Raw genomic sequence first — 20,367 nt, 5'->3', positions numbered from 1 at the left:
GAGAGTGCATTTCAGGGTCATGAATATGGAAGGCAAGAGATCAGTTAAGAAGTTATGACAGCAGTTCCAGCAAACAATGATGAAAACTTGAACTAAACCAGTAGCTATACGGACAATAAAAAGAAGAGATCTGAGACATGTTTATTATTTATGGTTTCACATAAAACACAGGGCATACATTTTATAAGCCTGTACACATATATCTATCTATGTAATAGTTCATCTTTCTTGGGAATTACTGAAAATAGGGGCTTAAATTAAAAAATCTAGGAACACAATTAGATGAGTGTAGATATATAAATGAAGGTCTTAAACCCAGTGTTATTTGACAATAGATTTCTAAACCAAAGTCTATTATAATAATGTTGTAGAAAGCATCCTAGTGAAATTGCTTCAGTAGCTAGACATATCTCTTGAGTTCTGTTTCCAGATGTCTCTTAGATACCTTCTCTTATATTCCCATCAGCACCCTAACCTCATCCTGACTCATCCTATATTCATTATAGTACATGCTAACCCTGTTCTCCTGACGCCACCGTCTCCCAGTCACTCAGGTTTAAAACTTTATTTTCACCTTTGCCTTCCTCTCCAATCACCTGCCAACTTAGCTTCACAGTCCTAGCCTTTCCTCTCTCCTTCAAGTTCAGGATCTTATTCTTTTTCACCAGGACTCTTGCAATAATGTTCCTCCTCCCTGTATTGTAGTATAACCACACCTAAACCATCTTATCCACTGCAGATGGATTCAGTGTCCCAAAACATGGTGTAGATCTTGTCCCTGTTTCAAATCTGTCAAGGCTAGTAGAAATAATCTACTAAAGCTGAACATATACACACTCTATATCTCATCCATTTCACAAATCTATCACACAAAAATGTATGTCCATATGCATCAAAAGATAGGTACAAGAGTATTTATAGCAGCATTATTAATAATAGCCAAAACTTGGCATCAACCCAATCTAGTAGACTGATAAATACATTGTGGGTGCTCATGCAATGCAATACTACACAATGATGAAATAAAGTCCTCTTTTTTATATCAAGTTCTAAAACAGTCAAAACTAATAACTGGTGTCAGAAATCAGAGAGAAAAGAAAGGGAGTAGTTACTGGGAAGGGACACGAGTGGAACTTCTGGGTGTTGGAAATTTTCCATCACTTGAGCTGGAGAGAAGTTACACACTGTTTTCGCTTTGTGAAAATAAAACATGCATATACACATATGCATCTTTTAATGGCTCTCTATTGTCTACCAAATAATGTCCAAACTTCGAAATCTGCAAAGGAAGATTGTAGTCAATGATCTGCTCCAATCTCCCTTTCCAAACCATGTAGTTAAACTTATTTCCTTCTCTATTATGTCCCCTATACTGTTGCTATGGGACCCCTTACACCACAGGTCCCCCCATTAGATAATTTGGAAGCAAATTATTTTATTTAAAAATATCAAAATTGAAATTAGAAGTTTCTGCACCAACTTTATTTTCCAGGAAAGACTGTGGCATTGTTGGGCCAAATCCTCTACCAAATTCTTTTGGTTTTCTGGTTTCCTGACACACCAAGGAACTTCAAACTGTGAAGTCTCTAAGCCCAAGTCTCTACCAGTGATGTAAGGTCACATCCACAGCTTTGCCATGAAGCCTGCTGGTACTCGAATAAGGGACTCCTCAGGTAAGAGTGAAGCAACACTGCAGGGCTGGGAGCCTGATTTGGCTGTAGGATGCCGCTTGCGCTGGGGGACAGTAATCAAAATTGTAATGATCAAAGTATTTTGCCTATATCTAGGTTAACATTGATCTCTGAGCAAACCAGATAAGGCTGCCAACATTTCTAGTGAGTGATGATATCACTGTAGGTAGTGATTGTTGTGGTTCTAGGTGCCCACTTCTGTGGAACAAGGCATTCATCAGTCACTGAGGGATGTTGAGAGTATCCAGTCCTTAAGGAGAAATAAAAGGAAATGGGTTAGGGTTTTGGCCAACAAGGCTGAGCTTCAGGGCAGGACTTTCATTTGATTGTGCAAACTGGAAGAATCTGGAGCAGAGGCCAATTAAATAGACAATGCAACTGACATGGGGGTTATGGGGACAGACCACAGTTAAGAGGGCACATGCGTATCATATAACAGTGTGCCCCAAACTTTAGCACACAGAAGAATCACGTGGAAAGCTTGTTAAAACACAGGTTCCTGGGCTCCAGCCTCAAGGGATTCTGACTCAAGTCTGAGGTCAGGCCCAAAATTTGCATATGTAACAAGCTTCTGGGTGAAACATTGTTTTAGAACAACCATCAAGCTGGTGGAACAGAACTAACTCCAGTTCCCATTCACCACTGGGGGCAGGATATTTAATATGCTGTTAGCCTTTGTCAGATTTAGGTTAGGGTCTGTGTGGGCTGAATGCACAAGATGAGGACATCAATTCCCACTGTACAAGGTAACAAATGACAGTAAAAAGGACAACTTTCTACTGTCCCTCCTTTGTACAGTCAAGTGGAAGCTCTGTCCCTACTGTCCTAACCTACTTTCTAGAGCTTGCATGTGAAGTTTCTGGGTGGGAAAGGTGCTATTGGCATCTAGTGGGTACAGCCCAGGTATGGTGCTAAACATCCTACAATGCCTAGGACATCCCCACAACAAAGAGTTATCAGGCCAGGTGAGAAACCCTATCTAGATATCTATCCATCCATTGATTTTGAGCTTTCACTTGTATTTTATATCAGGTTATGTGGGGCATTTTAAGCAAAGTTCTCTAAGTTAACAAAGAAACATTTATTCTACAAATAAAACCAAAAAGCATTTAAACAAAATAAAATAAAAAAGACAACCAATAAAGGCGGTGAAGGAGAAACAAAGAAAATTGTCTAGGAAGAGTAGGTTAAGGGGAGCTCCTTTAGTGGGATTCTGAACAGAAGCTATTGGGAAAGGGAAGACGGGGCGGGCTCGATGTCTCATTTTGCTTTGCGGTCCCTGGGCTACACCATCTTTAAAAAGACTGGGCATGATACCTGTTAATATGAAATGAACTAAAGTGGTTAGTCCATCCTCTTTTTAAGGACTTTTATGAATGAAGATTCTATTGTAGTTTGTTAGTTTTTTTCTAAACTTATGATAGTTAATTACTTTTCCAAATAACAGGTTTTGGCCTATTAACTGAAACTCTCTGAGAATAGTTTTAAGCCACAGAGGAGCAGAAAGTTTATCCTTGCATTCAACACATATTTTTTTGTTTATATTTACAGTAGTCCCCTCTTATCTGCAGTTGTGCTTTCCTCAGTTTTACTAAAGGGAAAATTCCAGAAATAAGCAATTCTTGAGTTTGAAATAGTGCACCATTCTGAGTAGTGTGATAAAACCTCATGCTGTCTCACTCCATCCCACTGTGGACATGAAGCCTCCTCCTGTCCAGCATCCCCATATGCTGTCTACACCACCTACCCTTAGTCACTTAGTAGCCCTCTTGGTTATGGGATCAACTGTGGTATTGCAGCACTTGTAGTCAAGTAGCCCTTATTTTACTTAGTAATGGACCCAAAACTCAACAGTGGTGATGCTAGCCGTTCAGATATGCCAAAGAGAAACTGCAAAGTGCTTCCTTTAAGTGAAAAAACCTTAACAAAGAAAGAGAAAAATCATACACAGAGGTTGCTAAGATCTACAGTAAAAATGAATTTTCTATCTGTGAAAAAACGAAAAAAAAAATTATGCTAGTGTTGCTATCACACCTTAAACTGCAAAAGTTACAGCCACAGTGCATGGCAGTCACTTAGTTAAGATAAAGAAGGTATTAAATTTGTGGGAGGAAGACATGAACGGAAACGTGTTCCAAATAACGCCCATCAGGTTTCTTACTCTCCAAGGTTTTGGTTTCTACTGGGGTTTTTGGGACTATTCCCTGTGGATAAAGGGGAGGACTACTGTATTCTGATTTTTTCTCTGAAAAAGATAAAAAAAAAATTCAGTCAGGCTAATTTATCTTTTTTTAAACCAAATGGCATTTATCCATTATCTCTTACTTTGTCAGGCTAAAAAATCTCTTTTCTCTCAACGTTTTGTTCTCTGCCTTAAATAGGGTAATCACATTTATTTCATATTTCTCTAGTCTTTCCAAACTTATGTTTATAATTTGAAGACTATAATGAGAAACAGTACTCTTAGATTCATAATCACGGGCTATTTTTTCCATATTTCTTCTGTGCTAGGTTTTGTGCTTTCATATTTTTTTGTTCTGTCAGGTAGGCAAGTTTGGTCATGTTTTGCAGATGAAGGAACTGACTTAGAGAGTTTCAGAAAATACAATTGACCCTTGAACAACTCAGGGTTTAGGAACTCTGACCTCCCCCCACCCCCCACTCCCTGCACAGTCAAAAATTCACATGTGACTTTTGGCTCCCCCAAAACTTAATTACTAATAGCCTACTGTTGACCAGAAGCCTTACTGATAACATAAACAGTTGATTAACACATATTTTGTATGCTATATGTATTATATGCTGTGCCTTACAATAAAGTAAGCTATAGAAAAGAAAAAGGTATTGAGAAAATCATAGGGAAGAAAAAATACATTCACTGTTCATTAAGGGGAAGTGGATCATCATAGAGTTCTTCATCCTGTCATCTTCATGATGACTAGGCTGAGGAGGAGGAAGAGAAGTTGGTCTTGCTGTCTCAGGGGTGGGAAGAGGTGGAAGAAAATCCACATGTAAGTGGACCCGAATAGGTCAAACTCATGTTCAAAGGTCCACTAAATATGTAAGTTCACAAAGATTGTAAATGGTAAAAATAAGATTCAAATTTAGATTTTCTGACTCCATTTCCAGGAGTCATATGATAAATGAGACTATTTAGAAAACTAAAATTACTTTCCAGCTCTTGCATATCAGACCAATAGTAGTAATTCTGTTAAAACCACATTGATGACTCAGCAGAGGACTGGAAAATAAGTCTCAAAGCTCCTAAAGAGTGAAAGTTGCACAGTCACCACGGTTGATGATCCTACACCTGATGCTCTCAAGGCCCTACCATTATTTGCAAAATGGCTTAATTACTATATCTTAATTTTTATGCAAATAATATTATACTGATTATCTATGATTGTATGATAAATTACCCCAAAACTTAGTTAAAACAACAAACGTTTATCATCTCATAGTTCCTGTGGGTGCTCAATGGCTATCACAAGGTTGCCGTCTGGGTGTAGGCCAGGACTGGGCTGCAGCTTCATCTGAAGGATTGATTGACTGTGGGAGAATTTGCTTCTAAGCCCACCCATGTGGTTGTTGATAGAATTCTGGTCCTCATGGGCTATTCGGCTGAGGGGCTGAGTTTATTGTCGACTGCAGACACCAAATCCTTTCCACATGGGCCTCTCTACAGGGAAGTTTCATGGTGGGTGGCTTTTATCAAAGCAAGCAAGTGAAAAAGCTAGACCAGGCAAGCAAGATGGAAGTCAAAATCTTTGGGGAACCTAATCATACAAGTCACATCTCATCATGTTAGTATATCATTCTGATTAGAAGTTAATCACTAGGTTCAGCCCACACTCAAGCAGAGGGGATTGCTACAAGAGTGTGAATACTTCAAGAAAGGAATTATTGGGTACCATCTTAGTGATTGCCTACCACAAACACTAACTGATATTTTTATATGTTAAAAATATTTTTCTATACTTCTTAAATAATTAATTCATATATTTTTTCAGCCATAAAGCTTGCCAAGTCATCAGGCAAGTAGCCGCTCTGGTAGATATAGATGAGGTGCTGAATGGTGGTGGTAGAGGGAAGGGAGGGCAAGGGAAGTATTCTTAGTCCTACTTCCATCTAAGCCAGACTTGAAGGAAAATAGGTGTCAGCCAGGACAGAAGGAGGTGAGGGAAGAATGTTCCAAGCAAAGGGAATAACATGTACATACAAAGCCCTGGAGATGAGAAAGAATCAATTATGACATTAAACATTCATATCCATAATCTTACAAAGGTATTATAGTTTGTAGTTATTCTTAATGAAGATGTAAACTGATCAGAATAACTGTTAAATATTATTAATGTATGATTATTTCCATTTTATCAAAGTAGTTTTCTAGATGTGGTCCTGCAAGATCTATTGGGCCTAAGAACTCTGAATTTTTCCTGTCCACATACATCAACTACATTGCTTTCTTTCTCTTTGAATTTTGCCTCTGCCTGAGGTGATACCCTAAGGCTGAGCCTACAGAATACTAGGTGCAGAGTGAATTTAACAATTATATATTAATTTGGTCATCTTATTAGTGTAACCTGATAATTAAATTCAAATTAAAATATCTCCTGTTCCTGACACAAAAAAGAAAAGGTAGTAGGGGAGAGATTAGATTATTCTGACCTTTTTACTTCCTTTTGGCATTGAGTCTACAGGTCAATAATTAATATTAACATACTTTGTGTAATTAATATTAAGTCCCCGGATAAACAGGACAAGAAATCTATAGTATTTTAGAAGGATGCCTAGTATATAATCTCCAATTTGTACAAAATAAACTGATGTATTCATTTTCCAGGAAGGACGTTAGAATAAATGACTACATGCAACCTTAGGATACAGATATGATGGTTAGTAGGAAATATGTGTACATTAAATTGTTTGACTCTGGGTTTTAAACTTTTTATTATGTGGAATTTTGAATATACACAAGAGTAAACAGAATGGAATACGTTTCATCCTGCTCCAACAACCATCAAACTATGACCAATCTTTTGCCACCCACACCCCTAAGCCGCCAAATATTACTTTTAAAGCTTATTCCCCCAGAGTATCCCATATGATATAAATGATTATATCATATAATTTCATCTAGAGATAACTCAGCATATACTCCTAAAAGAGCAGTTGTTTTATAACAAAATCACAGCACCATTTTTCTCCTAAAAAAAGAATAATTCCTTAGTATTATTAAGAATTAGTCTTTTATTCTTATTTTTATTGTCTCTTTATAATGAGATAGATGGATAGATAATCGGTAGTTCACAAATAGGGGTGATTTTACTCCTCGGGTCATGTGGCAATGTTTAGAGATATTTTTGTTACAGCTGGGGGGTGCTACTGGCATCTAGTAGGCAGAAGACAGGGATGCTGCTAAACACACGGGACAGCTCCCCCCCACACACACATAATAAAGAATGATCTTTTCCAAAATGTCAATAGTGCTGCTGTGGAAAAATTCAGATAGACAGACAGATGGATAGGTGAATAGCAGTTACAATGGACAAAAACTTATAAAGAAAAGAGACACAAAACACCCATGCTAGAAGGTCATTTTACTAGGCACACAAAAAGACAAACATGGATTTATAATTGAAAAAGTGATTCAGAATATGTAGTTATTCCAATTGGAATGTCCCATAAATCAGATGGAATTTCATGATTTTTTTTTTAAGGGATGAAGATGAGTGGCCTAGTATTAATTAATGGAACATGTGTTCCAGGTGTGGATAAAATAGTTCTGCAAAAGACAGCGATTCTTATGTGGAAAGCAGTGTCAAAGGAAGTAATGAACAAAATGTTTAGTAAATATGGATAGAACCCATGTTCTGTAGGAAATGAAAAAAATCTAGAAAAAATTATTTTGAATTTACTAAACAATAATCTGTCAGAAATGTCTTTCTTTCCTGTATAATAATGCCATGAATGTTAATGCTTATGAGATATTTTTAAGATGAAAATTGATATTAGTTACTTTAACGTAGACAGAACTAAGCTCATTATTCTCCACACAGAACCCCTGGCAATAATTTACCTAGCAGCACAGTAGTTCACGCAGATCAAAGCTGCATTATTTAAGCGTATCCAGGAGGCAGATTTTAGCTCTGTGCCTTATATTTTAAAGAAAAGGACATTGGTTTGCTTCTTAAGAGACAAAATACGTTTAACTAGGTGCTTCAAGCAAGTCCTACAATATTTAAACTCACAGGAATTCCTCCTGTTTTCTGGGAAGAACCCCTGCCCTACCCCAAATACTCTAAAATCTGAGGAGGTTATAGAACAACTGTGGGAAAGCCAATCTCTTCAAATGAACAGCCATGCCTTGAAAGTGGATTTTCATTTAAATTGATCCCAAATGTAAATTAGATTCAGGAAAGGAAATGGCAGAGGGGAGTCTGTCGTTGATATAGAATGTGCCTGCCTGCTTCAGCTCACAGACAAGTGATGAAAGTCCAACTCTGAAATTTCAGGCCATTTGTATACCAGGCTCCTCCTTTTCTGCAGTCTTCTTTTCCATTGGTAAAATTCTTTTGCAGGGTCATGTAGGGATCCCACCCCTTCCCTGTGTTTTCACTCTGAAGCTCTACACAACTTTACACCTGAATGAACGCCAAACCTCTGTGGATATATAAAGGGAACCTTGAGGAGGAATTTCACAGTTACAGTGCAGAAGCAGAGGGAAAAGAATTAACCAGCTCTTCAGCCAAGCAAATCTTCTACTCACCATGCTTCCTCCTGCCATTCATTTCTATTTCATTCCCCTTGCATGCATCCTAATGAAAAGCTGTTTGGCTTTTAAAAATGATGCCACAGAAATCCTTTATTCACATGTGGTTAAACCTGTTCCAGCACACCCCAGCAGCAATAGCACGTTGAATCAAGCCAGAAATGGAGGCAGGCATTTCAGTAACACTGGACTGGATCGAAACAGTAAGTATGTTTTTACTTGTACAGATTTTGGTTTTTGCTTTTTTGGTAGCATTTGCTCACCTTCCTGCAGAATTGTTTCGTTGTCAACTAACCCAAACTGTATATATTTTGCTAAACAATCTGGGAGTAATCTGCTGCATGTGTAGGTTGGCATTCTTCCCTAGGTAGTGATTTCAAAGTTAACATAAGTAAAACAGTGGTTTGATAATGCAAGCATGGACTTAAGTTTTATCAAATACCCACAAAGAAAATGTTTCCAGGAATTAAACTGTTGCTTCTTTAAAATCATGCAAAACCAGAATTTTAAAAAGTATTGTTCTAGATTAAGTTCAGGTTGGTTTGCCAGTTCATTTCAGGGCATGTGCAATTTTGGTAAAGTGCATAAAGGTGACTAACCAAAAGCATGCATAGGAAATCACAAAGGAAAAAGGAAGCTTTTAAGGGGGATAAAAATTGTTCACATGGATTTCTAAAAGATGTGTAGTGAAATAGTTGAAAGTTTGGATGGTGCTCAATGTAAAAGGGATAAAACTGAAAATGTTGGAGAATCATATTTTTCTAAAATAACTCCTTATCAACCATTTCAAAATTTAGGTAATTGCATATTTCTGTGAAAGACTGGGGCATTTTTATAACTTAAGAGATTTAAAACAACAGTACAGTGATATTTAGTACAGGGAACATTTTTTCCTTTTCTGTTTGCTTAACTGACATACTAATTGACCACTGGTTAGGGGGATTCAAATTTCTTCTCCTAACTTTTGTTTCAGTCCTTTCCTTTAGAAGAGTTCACATGCTAATAATCAGGTTTTAAGAGAGACAGAGAAACAGTGAACAGGAAATCTTACACAAACTTTTGCCCCTCCTTCTTCACTCTATTCAACTACTTAAAGTAGTTTTGACCTTTGAAAAGGCAAAGCAAATATGACTATGAATGTCTAAGGAAATCAAGGTGTTTTAACTTTCATGAAGATGGTTGATTTTAAGTACATAGGAAATATCTGGTTATTATTAGATTACTGAGCAATATGGTGAGTGAGTATTCATTGTCAATGAACTGTCACTGCAAAATGCCGAATCTCTATATACACAGGAACAAAAAGCTAGACAAGTCAAAATCATCTCTGGCTGTTTACAGGTGCATTCCTGAGACAGCTGCTCAAAGGTGAGCTGGAATCAGAATTAGGCAAACTGAACACAGTGTCCTGCCAAATAGTTTACCCTTTAAATTTAATCCCACAACTCTAAATCCATATGCATGTATGGGTAAACACATACTTTTCCACAATGATCACATTTCCCTTAGGCTATATCTCTTACCTCAGAAGTACTGGGATACAAAGTAAGACTCCTAATTCAGTTTCTACTTTGAGTTAGCTTTCAGTTTTCTATGAAGAACCACTTCAATGTCCCTTATAATTTTTATTTTGAAAATTTCAACAGCCTATACTTTTAAACATTTTTTTTTCCTGGTTAACAAGCTTTGATTTCTTTACAAGCCTGTTATAGGCAATTCTCCTCAAGTTTAGATAACAAAGCAATGGTAAGGAAAACTTCAAATATTTCCAGATTAATTTTTGCTTTAATTACATAAGGCATGTAACAAGAAACAGCCAATTAGAGAACATATCTATCAAATCCAAATAACTAAAACAAAAAGGTTGCCATGACCAATATTCAGGAAATGAACACCGTGGTTCCTTTTGCAGTTGTAAATCAGACATGTTAGGCATTTTTCTGCCATAAAATTCGTGGAAATGTAGCCAAGTTGTTATGGCAACCATACGTTCCTGATTTAGGGGCTTTTATATTCTTTAAATTTTGAGCTGTAGTGACATTTTCCATTTCAAACATTTTACTGTTTGTATTTTTAAAAGATAGCTTGGGAATTTATGTTTAAAATGTAGTTATTAAGTTTGATATGCAAAATGTCAGATGGCATATACGTATGTAGGATTCTCTGCAGCTGAATTCTATAGTTGAAATAAAATATTACAGAGTGCATATGCATTGTACACAATATTTAAATACTTTCCATATTTTCTCAATGGATTTTTTTAAAACCTAATTAAAATCACTTGCAGACATTAACCAATATGACCCTTGAGAAAAAGAACATTGATGTGTATTTTAACTCATTGAAGACTGAATATTTACACATATGTGTAAGAGCCATTAAACCCTTATTGGGGAGTAAGGCTAAGAAAATGGGATTTTTAAATTATCTAGTAAGCAATTAGCTAATGTTACACATGAAAAAATCAGGTCTAGATTTTTTCCCCCCAAAATAGTTATAGCCATGTAAACTAATGATTTTCATGAAAATGTCTCTACAACTATGCAGGCAGATTTTTGCACTATGAAAATAAAGTAGATGTTCACTTTCTGTCTGGCAATTTGCTATGATTTGGATATCATTTTTGTTATTGCAAATTAATTTTTTTTAAAGTCTTCATTTGTGTTTTCTCTCTGATACATATTCGTTTCCACTTCCTGCAGCTCGGGTTCAAGTGGGTTGCCGGGAACTGCGTTCCACCAAATACATCTCTGATGGGCAGTGCACCAGCATCAGCCCTCTGAAGGAGCTGGTGTGTGCTGGCGAGTGCTTGCCTCTGCCAGTGCTCCCCAACTGGATCGGAGGAGGGTACGGAACCAAGTACTGGAGCAGGAGGAGCTCCCAGGAGTGGAGGTGTGTCAATGACAAAACACGTACCCAGAGGATCCAGCTTCAGTGCCAAGATGGTAGCACACGCACTTATAAAATCACAGTAGTCACTGCCTGCAAGTGCAAGAGGTACACTCGGCAGCACAACGAATCCAGTCACAACTTTGAGAGTGTGTCGCCTGCCAAGCCAGACCAGCATCACAGAGAGCGGAAAAGAGCCAGCAAATCCAGCAAGCACAGCATGAGCTAGAACTCAGACTTCCATAACTGGACTGACTAGTAACCATCTGCTTTACAGATTTGATTGCCTGGAAGACTCAAGCCTGCCATTGCTATTTTCTCACTTGAAAGTATATGCTCTATGCTTTGATCAAACCCAGCAAGCTGTCCTAAGTATCAGGACCTTCTCTGGGAATAGTTTTTCCTTTTCAAGTTTTTCAAGATGTACATATATACACGAATGCAATTAGCATTTAAATTCCATGCATCCTGTAGTTTTAATTCCCCACCGTTCTTAAAAGACTCTTGATACTATATACATCACTGAATCATGACATTTTAAAACAGAAAAAGGCCTCTCAGTTACCCTCCATACTCTAACCCAACCCTGCCCCCAAACAAAACCTCTTAAAAATAGGAAAGCTTTTTTTGAAAAAGTTGCCGAGCATCTATCTTCACAGTAACATTTTAGAAAGGTGCTTTTTTGGTAATCTTCATGGGAACAGTTTAGCAGCCCCGATCGATCTTCCTTTGAAAGAGAATGAAAGACCTAGTGACATTTCACTTCAAAAATAAGCCCTGTAGCTTTTTACAGTCGCATAGTATGAAATTATACCCTGCATGCTGACCCTCGCTTGGAATGGAATGCCAGAAATGCATGGCAGCAGCTAATAAGTAAAGCCGATTAACTATTTATTTGTCAATGTTATTATTTAATGAGCTTTCACATGTGATTTTTTCAAAATATTAATTTTTTATGTTTTGAATCTTTTTCATGTACCTATTTTCCTACATGATTTGTGTTTGATATAGAAATATGAAAATACATGTCATAGATATGTAAAATAAGTATGTTAGTCTCATTACATTTCATCATGAACTTTATCAATAGTATGAACCTTTTTAAATCAATAGGATGCTTTGTAAAGCTGAAATATGTAATACTTTCTTGTTTAGTCTGTGCAATCAGAAGGTGCCTTGACCTTCAATTCCATTGGTTTCTTTTAACAAAAATAAATACTGCTAAAAGTTATTGTCCTTGCCTCTAACATGTATAAAGAGATACATGTTTGCAAAATTTGTAGAATAAATGTGTAAGAGTAATTGCTTTTTTTTTTGCTAAGTCACATTCAAGCTTTGACAGAAATAGCTGTAGTAAGAAGGAAAGAGAGAGAGACAGGGAGACCATCTCTTCAGTAAGTGGGGTGGTTGAAAAAGCTGGGTGGCAATCCAGCAGTGAGTTGTAATGAGAATATCAGATTCATACACACCAGTGGTTGCCAAGTCTGCTGCACATTATAATCACCTGGGGGAGATATTATAAGACCCAATGCCCAGGCTTTCATCCAAATTACATCAGAGTTTCTTGGGATAGAACTCAGATATCAGCAGTTTTTAAAGTTTTCCAGGTGATCTCAATGCACAGCTAAGTTTGAGAAAGGAAGGAATTATGAAAATATTATCTTATGTTGGGGAATTTTGAACACTACATATTATACGGCACCCCCTCAACCAAAAAATAAAATGTAAACAATAAAGAGAACAAAAAAATTTTTTTTCAGTGTTTTCAATTTTGCCATGTTGTTATATTAGGCAACATTATCACAGCCTTGAACATGATTATATAGTTAAATGACTGATGTGTCAATTCAATCAAATTATTGATTCCATCACTCCAAATGAAGAAAACCAGCCAGGCTTGGTTATGTATTCATAAGATTTCAGGGGTTTTTCCCTTTGGGATGCTGAACATGGAGGAATCTTTAGTAGTTGTTTTGTAGTAGATTGTTTTTTTTGGTAATTACAAGTCTAAAAATCACATGTCTATTACATATAGCATACTAAGCTAAATAAGAATATTAAACTTGTCCCTTCCCTATGAGACATAGAAAAGTCTCAACATACAGAAAGATAAAAGATAAAAAACTCTAGATTTTACAATAATGCTAACTATTATACCATCAAATAAAGAAACAAATCATAGACTGCCATTAATTTATCATCCTATCTTAATAAGTAAGATCTTAAATTATTTCATATTATGTCATTATATTAATACATGGGAAATTCATAATCGTATCATAGGTTGAATATACCAAAAATATATTGTTTCATATGTCTATTTTACTTATTCATTCTCAATATGGGATATTTAAGATAACATAGAAAACCTAAGACACTTTTGGTCATTTCTTCCTTCTAATAAGATAGCATCTCCTATAGAAGGCTTTAGAGATAGTCTCTTAGTGTGTCCTAAGATCTGAGGCATAAAAAGGATTTGATCTGACAATAGCTTTTCATAATCAACAAGACTATGTCATTGTCTTTTACTAATAAAACATTGAAACAAAGCTTTTGGCAGTAATAAAATGCTAACATCTTCACTGATTTGATTACTAATAGTGTTTTAGTCCATAATATACTAAGAAAAAACTCTTATAAATAAGACTTCTGTAGTCTCTGCTACATCAAGAATTGAATCTATTTCTCATGATCACATTCAATTTACTGAGCCACTTCAGGCCATGTTACATTAATGATGCATTCATTGCATTCTATTTAACATTAGATGGCAGGAAAAAGTCAGCAATCAATAAGACAGGCCTAGAATTAAATCAGTCTTCCAGTGAAGTAAAAATTAACAGCCAACAGAAAGAGTAGCTTTCTAGTTATCATTTTTAAATGCTGAAATGCACTGTTCCTGAATTGCTAATTGTATTTCAAGTTTTTTTTCAGTTAACTTACATGTTCCAATCTGATAAACTGTTCATAATTTTACCACCTTAGTAACTATCATTTCAAAATGGCAGATTTTGATAACTTTAGCAGGATCTCATCTCTAGTTTACACTCATAATATCTATCCATGAAAGGATTTTCTTATCTAATTTATTTTGGCCAGATGGAGGGCTTTTTCAAGTGATTTGATAGATACATAGATACACAGATACATAGACAGATGAATAGATACAGGTATATTGATATTTATAGATATCTAGAGACATATCAATAGCAAGAATGAAAGAAAAATTAATAGCACATATGCAAATGAATAATATATATCATATGTTAGACCTAAGCCAAACACGGACATGAAACCTTTGAAAATATCTATTTGCAGGAAAGCTAATATTTTAATTATAGACCATTTGTATTTATTAATTTATGCTAGTTATAAACAACTACTACTTGGCAATACACTGTTAGTCATGTTGATTTTACTGTATATTTTTTGAAAAGCAATCAAAATTAGGATGTGTGTGTAAAATAAAATACTGAATCTTAATTCATTCCCGCCTTTTATCAAATGAGTAAGGTTTTACCAGGAGGTCTTGCAATATCATCTACCCTATAAACCACCACTGTGTATTGAGCATGATGGCTTTAATACACTCAGGGTAATGGTTACACTAAGAAGTTGTGAGTAGAGAGAATAATATTTAGCAGTAGCAAAATCAGGAAACTACCAAATTGCTGAATAAAATTAAAGCCTTTGAAAGCTTAAATTTAGTATGTTGCAAGTTTCTCTTGTTGTCTTCATTGTGAAATTTTAGGTATCAAAATATAATTCATTATATTTAGAATAAGCATCTTTTAGATTAAACTTGTGAAAATACTTAAGACAAAATGGCAATTCACTCCTAAATTGAGCATTTATATGCTTCCTATAGCCATATAGTCCTAATGAAAAATGAAATGCATGGCAAGTTTTAAGGGAATTCTTGTAGAAACCCAAAAGGAGTTCAGTGGGGAGGTGACCTAGGATCCTCAGTGCTAGAGAGCAGCTAGCTTTCTCTTGTTAGAATATGTTTCCTTCCCTCGAAGGCAGATAGAGATGACTTTCATCTTGGTTTCACTGGAACCTATTAAAATTTACCTCTACGTTAAATTGAAATGAGTCTAGATTTGTGAACTAGGCAGACATTTTGGTGACTAGAAATCTTTGTTGCATCCACAAAGAGACACCTGCTGAAATAGATATCCCCAAAGACATTCTACTTGTCAGTGTCATTTTCAGTTCCATTGGTGTGTGCATCATTCCCAACTCGATAGCTAATATCACATTTGGTGCATTTGCTTGCATATTTTAAACTATCTTAAAGAGCTGTAGAGTAACAACTACTGCAGAAATCTCAGTGAGATGTCTCAATTTTCAGGTTCAAGAACTGATTAGAGTGAGTTAATGCCAAATGGAATGCATAATTATTTCCAGAGCAAATTAGAAGTTTATCATGAACATTGGCTGACTTGCTAAATAATTTATTTTCTGTTAGTAAATGAAGAGCAAAACAGTTTGGAGTATTTCTTATGAAAAAACTTAAACTACTTTCCTCTAATTTTTTTGGTAACTGCAAACCAAATGTTACTTTGAATTATTGATTTCATTTTTAGCAGTGGGATTAGGTGCTTGAATCAGAAAGAGAACGTCTACATTGAATGACATTGTCAGTGACACAGATATATTCAGACAAGGTTTATTGTTATTAATACTGATCAAAAGTTTGATAAGGCTTAAAGACAAGTAACTATTAAAAAACATATATCACTTTTTTCAGTAGAAATAAATTCCTTTTTTGAAATTTGTTGTCATTAAATTCATACAAATTTCTAAAATATGACCTTACAATATTGACAGATTTGTCACAAAATGATCTTTTGAGTCATTTTATTTATTGAGATGTAAATCTAAATTTGGCATTCAGAGACATGCCTAAAACAATGAACTCAGCTGTTCAGTAACCAGGACTTTTTAGCAATCTTTTACAATCCTTAATCAGCATTATACTTTATTTTATAGCTGACTGTTTTTACTGACCTGAGCTTTCGATATAACTGGTTGCCTTATTTCCTCTCTTGATTTTTCATATATGGTTTATAAGTTATAAAATAATTTCTTTGATTTTTTGTTTACTTCCTCAAGCACAAAGAATTTTTTTATAATACTTTCTTGACACAAATTTCTTTATTGTAAACATAAACCAAAAAATTGCCAAATGTATTTAATAAAATAATGAATACTTGCCATTTTGCTATTCATTGGCTCTATCTTTCCTTTGAGTTGATTAATTTTGTCTACTTTTTATACTAATAAAGAAACATTTTATATTTAATCTGTGACTTAGTTTTACATTTTAAAAATAATAAAGTTTTCAATTTGACTCATCTGCAATTTTTTTATGTAGTAACTTGATACAAGTGATTTTCAAACATGCAAACTTGGAAACCTGAGATCTGGTTTAGACTATGCTGCTACTAATTTGTTGGGTGAATTAACACTTATTTCTTCAGCTCTTAAGGGACAATTACTTCATCTGTAAGATAAGACAGCTGAATTAGATAACGTCTAAAGTGTCTTCTAGCTCTAAAATATTCACATTCTATTCTTTCAAACAATATGGTCATGTTTACAGTCACGATGACATCCACAGAGGCAGATTTGATTTATTCTATGCTCTAGTTTTGATTATGTCTGCAGTTCACTCAATTGTGAAAGTCTGGAATAAGATTTTGGTCAAACTTGTTATGGAAGTTGACATATTCCATCATAACCAATGGTTCTGTAAGGCAGGCAATATATGATGCACGTGGAGACCCAGTTCCAGGAGGGCTGAGACTGGAGCTTGTTACCAGGCATTTTCCTCTCTTTGCCCAAATTTGAGCAAACACCAGGAAAATGTTAAGGACCAGGGCAAAGGTAAGGAAACTTTACACAAAACAGAGTAGAATTTTTCTCTGCTAAAAAACTCTATTGCTGTTCTATTACCTTTCACTTCTAGAGAAAATAATAAGAAAAAGTGATTGTGACCTTTAGGGAGAATTGGGTTTTATTGTAGAACAATAATGTTATGTTTTTATTGAAAGTTTTTATTTTAAAAATTATAACCATACATGTTATGTTACAAGCAGTATAGTAATATTTCTAGTCAAAATATTTTATTATTTTTGAAATCTATTCATCAATCTGTTTCTTCACTTAGTAATTATTTAAAACATAACCTGTGTCTACTAAGTTCTAAGAATACATTGATAAATAAATGACAATACAATTAAGAAAAGAAAAAAATACCCTATTGTAAAATGTAAAAGTAAATACATATAATCCCATTCTTGAGAAAGACTCGTAGGGTATCACTGCTATAACCCATTATCTAAGTTCTACTATCTGGACTTAAAACAAGAAAAATATATTTCAGAAGGGAATGCTAATATTGCCATAAGCATTTGAGGTAAACTATCACAAATATAAATACGGTAAAAAGGAATCTTTCTTTATGATTGTAAAGCCTGCCAAACAGAGTTGAAACCTTTATTGTCAAGCAGACACAATCTTAGCACTAACCTCTTAAAAGGACGTATCATCTTGTATAAAATTTTATAGAGATTTTTCCATTTGATTGTTTAACTATCTATATACTTATAAAATGCTTTTTGCAAGTCCATATTCTTCAAAATGTTCATAATTAACATAAAAATTCCTGTTTCGTGATCTTTCCTATGTATTAGGTGAAGTCATTTTGTTGCTGATAATAATATGAGTTTAAAGACAATAGTTGTAGACAACTTCAGCAAACAAAATATGTAGAGATTTGTCTGTCTGGTCCACTAAATATTGCCTCTATCTAATACTTAGAAGGATATTTTAAAATAATTTTACCCTTCTGAAATAATACCATTGTAATCGATTGCTCTGGAGAGGAGCATGCGATGATAGAATGATCTGCCTGGCTGCATATGGTAAGGGCCCGGCAAAGCAATCTCCAAGAATATGGAAAATTTTATGGATTACACTGGATGACTGCAGTGATATCATGCAAGCCATGCTGTTACTGTATAAGTTAAGCTGGTTCTCAGTCATTTAACATACATTTGAGGGTAATATTTTTTTAAAGACTTGAATTGCATTTGTGTAAACATACATTAATATTATATCCCCATTTCTTAATCCATATAATGGGGAAAAAAATCCAGGAGAATGCCTCCAGCAGATGTCGGAGCTGGAACAAGGCTCTTTTTTGATCATTGTGTTCTTCTGGAGTTAGGACATTTATGATTCAGTAATATTTTTAAACTGAAACAGGTATGCTTACTGTACATTCTGAATTAAGGATTTTTTTTTATTGTGGTTTTTTATCTCTTTTATTATCAGTAGTAAAGATAAGTGTGTTCAATGGGACGATGACCACAATACCAGAGCAGTTGTATGTTGAGGTGAAGTGAAGAGCTAGGGGATGCTGACGACAGGAAAAAATGGCTTGTAAGACACAATCAACATGATAGAATACCCTGGGACTGCTGCCCGGAACAGGACCCTTCAAACACTGTGTAACTTCAAGGCTATCAGAAGCCCTGCTGTTCCCTTTTCCTGGTTAAGAAACAAACAAAACACTTCAGCTCTCCTGTATCTACTGATATCTAATATTCTACCATCAGAATATTATTTCCATTATTTAACAGTTTTTATTCTTCTCAAATAAAAATATCTCTGGAAAAGAAAACACACCAAAGACAAGGTTTGCAAACTCAGTACCTATTCAGGCAAATAGGTTGGGAGTAAGGCAAGGGCAAATGGTGGGACTGCAGAAAAACTATATAAACAGCTTCACATCTGCTCCCAGATACAGTAGCCAAATTCTCTGAGGCAGAATTCAGCTACTGTATCTGGGAGCATTTTTTATATACATACAGTAGCATCTTTTATATACATTTTACTACTTTTTAAAAAATAGCAGTAAATTAAGAAAAAATCCTCTATCTACCAAACTGTGCATACCTGCCCATTTGCTGGGTCAGTTGAAGCTGTTTTATGGGCCGCATGGGGTACTTAAACAAGCCCCCGGTCAGAAGTTAGGAGACCTGAATGCTAATCTCAAGTCTGCTTTCCTGAGGGGGTTTGGAAAATTCAGCTACACTGTAAACTTCCTGAGATCTGAGTTGACATCTCTGCATTAGTTAGCATCCCAAATGGAAACAGAAGACACACTCAAAATAAGTTAAGGAGAATTTACTTACAAGGAAGTAATCATAAAAGCCTGGATGGGGAAAGCATAAAAGCGCAGAAGCCCAGGGCCAGCAACAGCAAAGCTGTCACCAAATCAGGCCCTGAAAAACGAGGGAAGGATGAAGTTATTGAAGCCTGGAAGGAGAGGAGGGCACACTGAGAGAAGTAGCAGGCTGTGGTTTATCTGAGTCAGTTAGAGGAACCTGCAAAACAAGGGAGCCAGGGGAATAACAACCTTGTCATTCTCCTTCCTTCTTCCAGTTGATCTCCTGCCAGGGCACCCCATTGGCTGACCTCATCTGGAGGCCACAGGGACTTAGGAGCCAGTAAATGTAATCCACATAGATCAGCCTTGCGTGTGCCTTTCTCTGCAACATCTGGAACAATGTATTGCATTTAGTTGGCACCGAATTATTACAAAATCTCTCTTGTTTTGTTTTTTATTTTTAAAATGTAGATATTGAGATGCTTTCCCAGGTCTCTTTCAACATTATCTTCTCACTTCATTTTATACTTGAGATGAGAATCTGAAACTGGCAAATTTCAAATTCTGAGAGCTTTGAATGTCTTACCCTAAGGTACTTCAAGAAACAAATTGACCTAAATTAAGCCAAAGAAACCCACAAAAACTGAGACAGCATTTTTTTGAGCAGGATCATCATGTAGCATGTGAAAAACAGGGGAATGTTTACTATAGAATCCTATAGCCTCTGAGAAATTTTCACATTTTTACGTTCTAGAGTGGAGGATAAGGATTGGCTGTTTAAATCCACTAAAAATTAACTGAGAACCATGACTCATCAAATATGATAATACTCA

At 35.5% G+C, this 20,367-nt stretch overlaps 2 protein-coding genes across 8 annotated transcripts in view; one reads left to right on the top strand and one right to left on the bottom strand.

Annotated features, from left to right (window-relative positions):
• Positions 1–20,367, bottom strand: part of LRRC72 (leucine rich repeat containing 72) — a 150,364-nt gene that overhangs the window by 93,772 nt on the left and 36,225 nt on the right. The gene's annotated exons all lie outside the window — the stretch shown is intronic.
• On the top strand, positions 8,281–12,583 carry SOSTDC1 (sclerostin domain containing 1). Its single transcript, XM_045564079.1, has 2 exons — positions 8,281–8,666; positions 11,166–12,583. The coding sequence occupies exons 1-2, from the start codon at positions 8,462–8,464 to the stop codon at positions 11,579–11,581; spliced, it is 621 nt and encodes a 206-aa protein (XP_045420035.1). The 5' UTR covers positions 8,281–8,461; the 3' UTR covers positions 11,582–12,583.

The sequence above is a fragment of the Lemur catta genome, chromosome 11 (genome assembly GCF_020740605.2).
Source record: "Lemur catta isolate mLemCat1 chromosome 11, mLemCat1.pri, whole genome shotgun sequence".
Lineage (NCBI taxonomy): Eukaryota > Metazoa > Chordata > Mammalia > Primates > Lemuridae > Lemur > Lemur catta.
The sequence above is the reverse complement of the archived record's forward strand: the minus strand, read 5'-3'. Positions and strand labels throughout refer to the sequence as shown.

Excerpts from the sequence above, each read along its gene's own strand:
- SOSTDC1 (XM_045564079.1), top strand. The coding sequence starts at position 8,462 with ATGCTTCCTCCTGCCATTCATTTCTATTTCATTCCCCTTGCATGCATC. Across the intron at positions 8,667-11,165 it reads CACTGGACTGGATCGAAACA|CTCGGGTTCAAGTGGGTTGC; the intron begins GTAAGTATGTTT and ends CACTTCCTGCAG.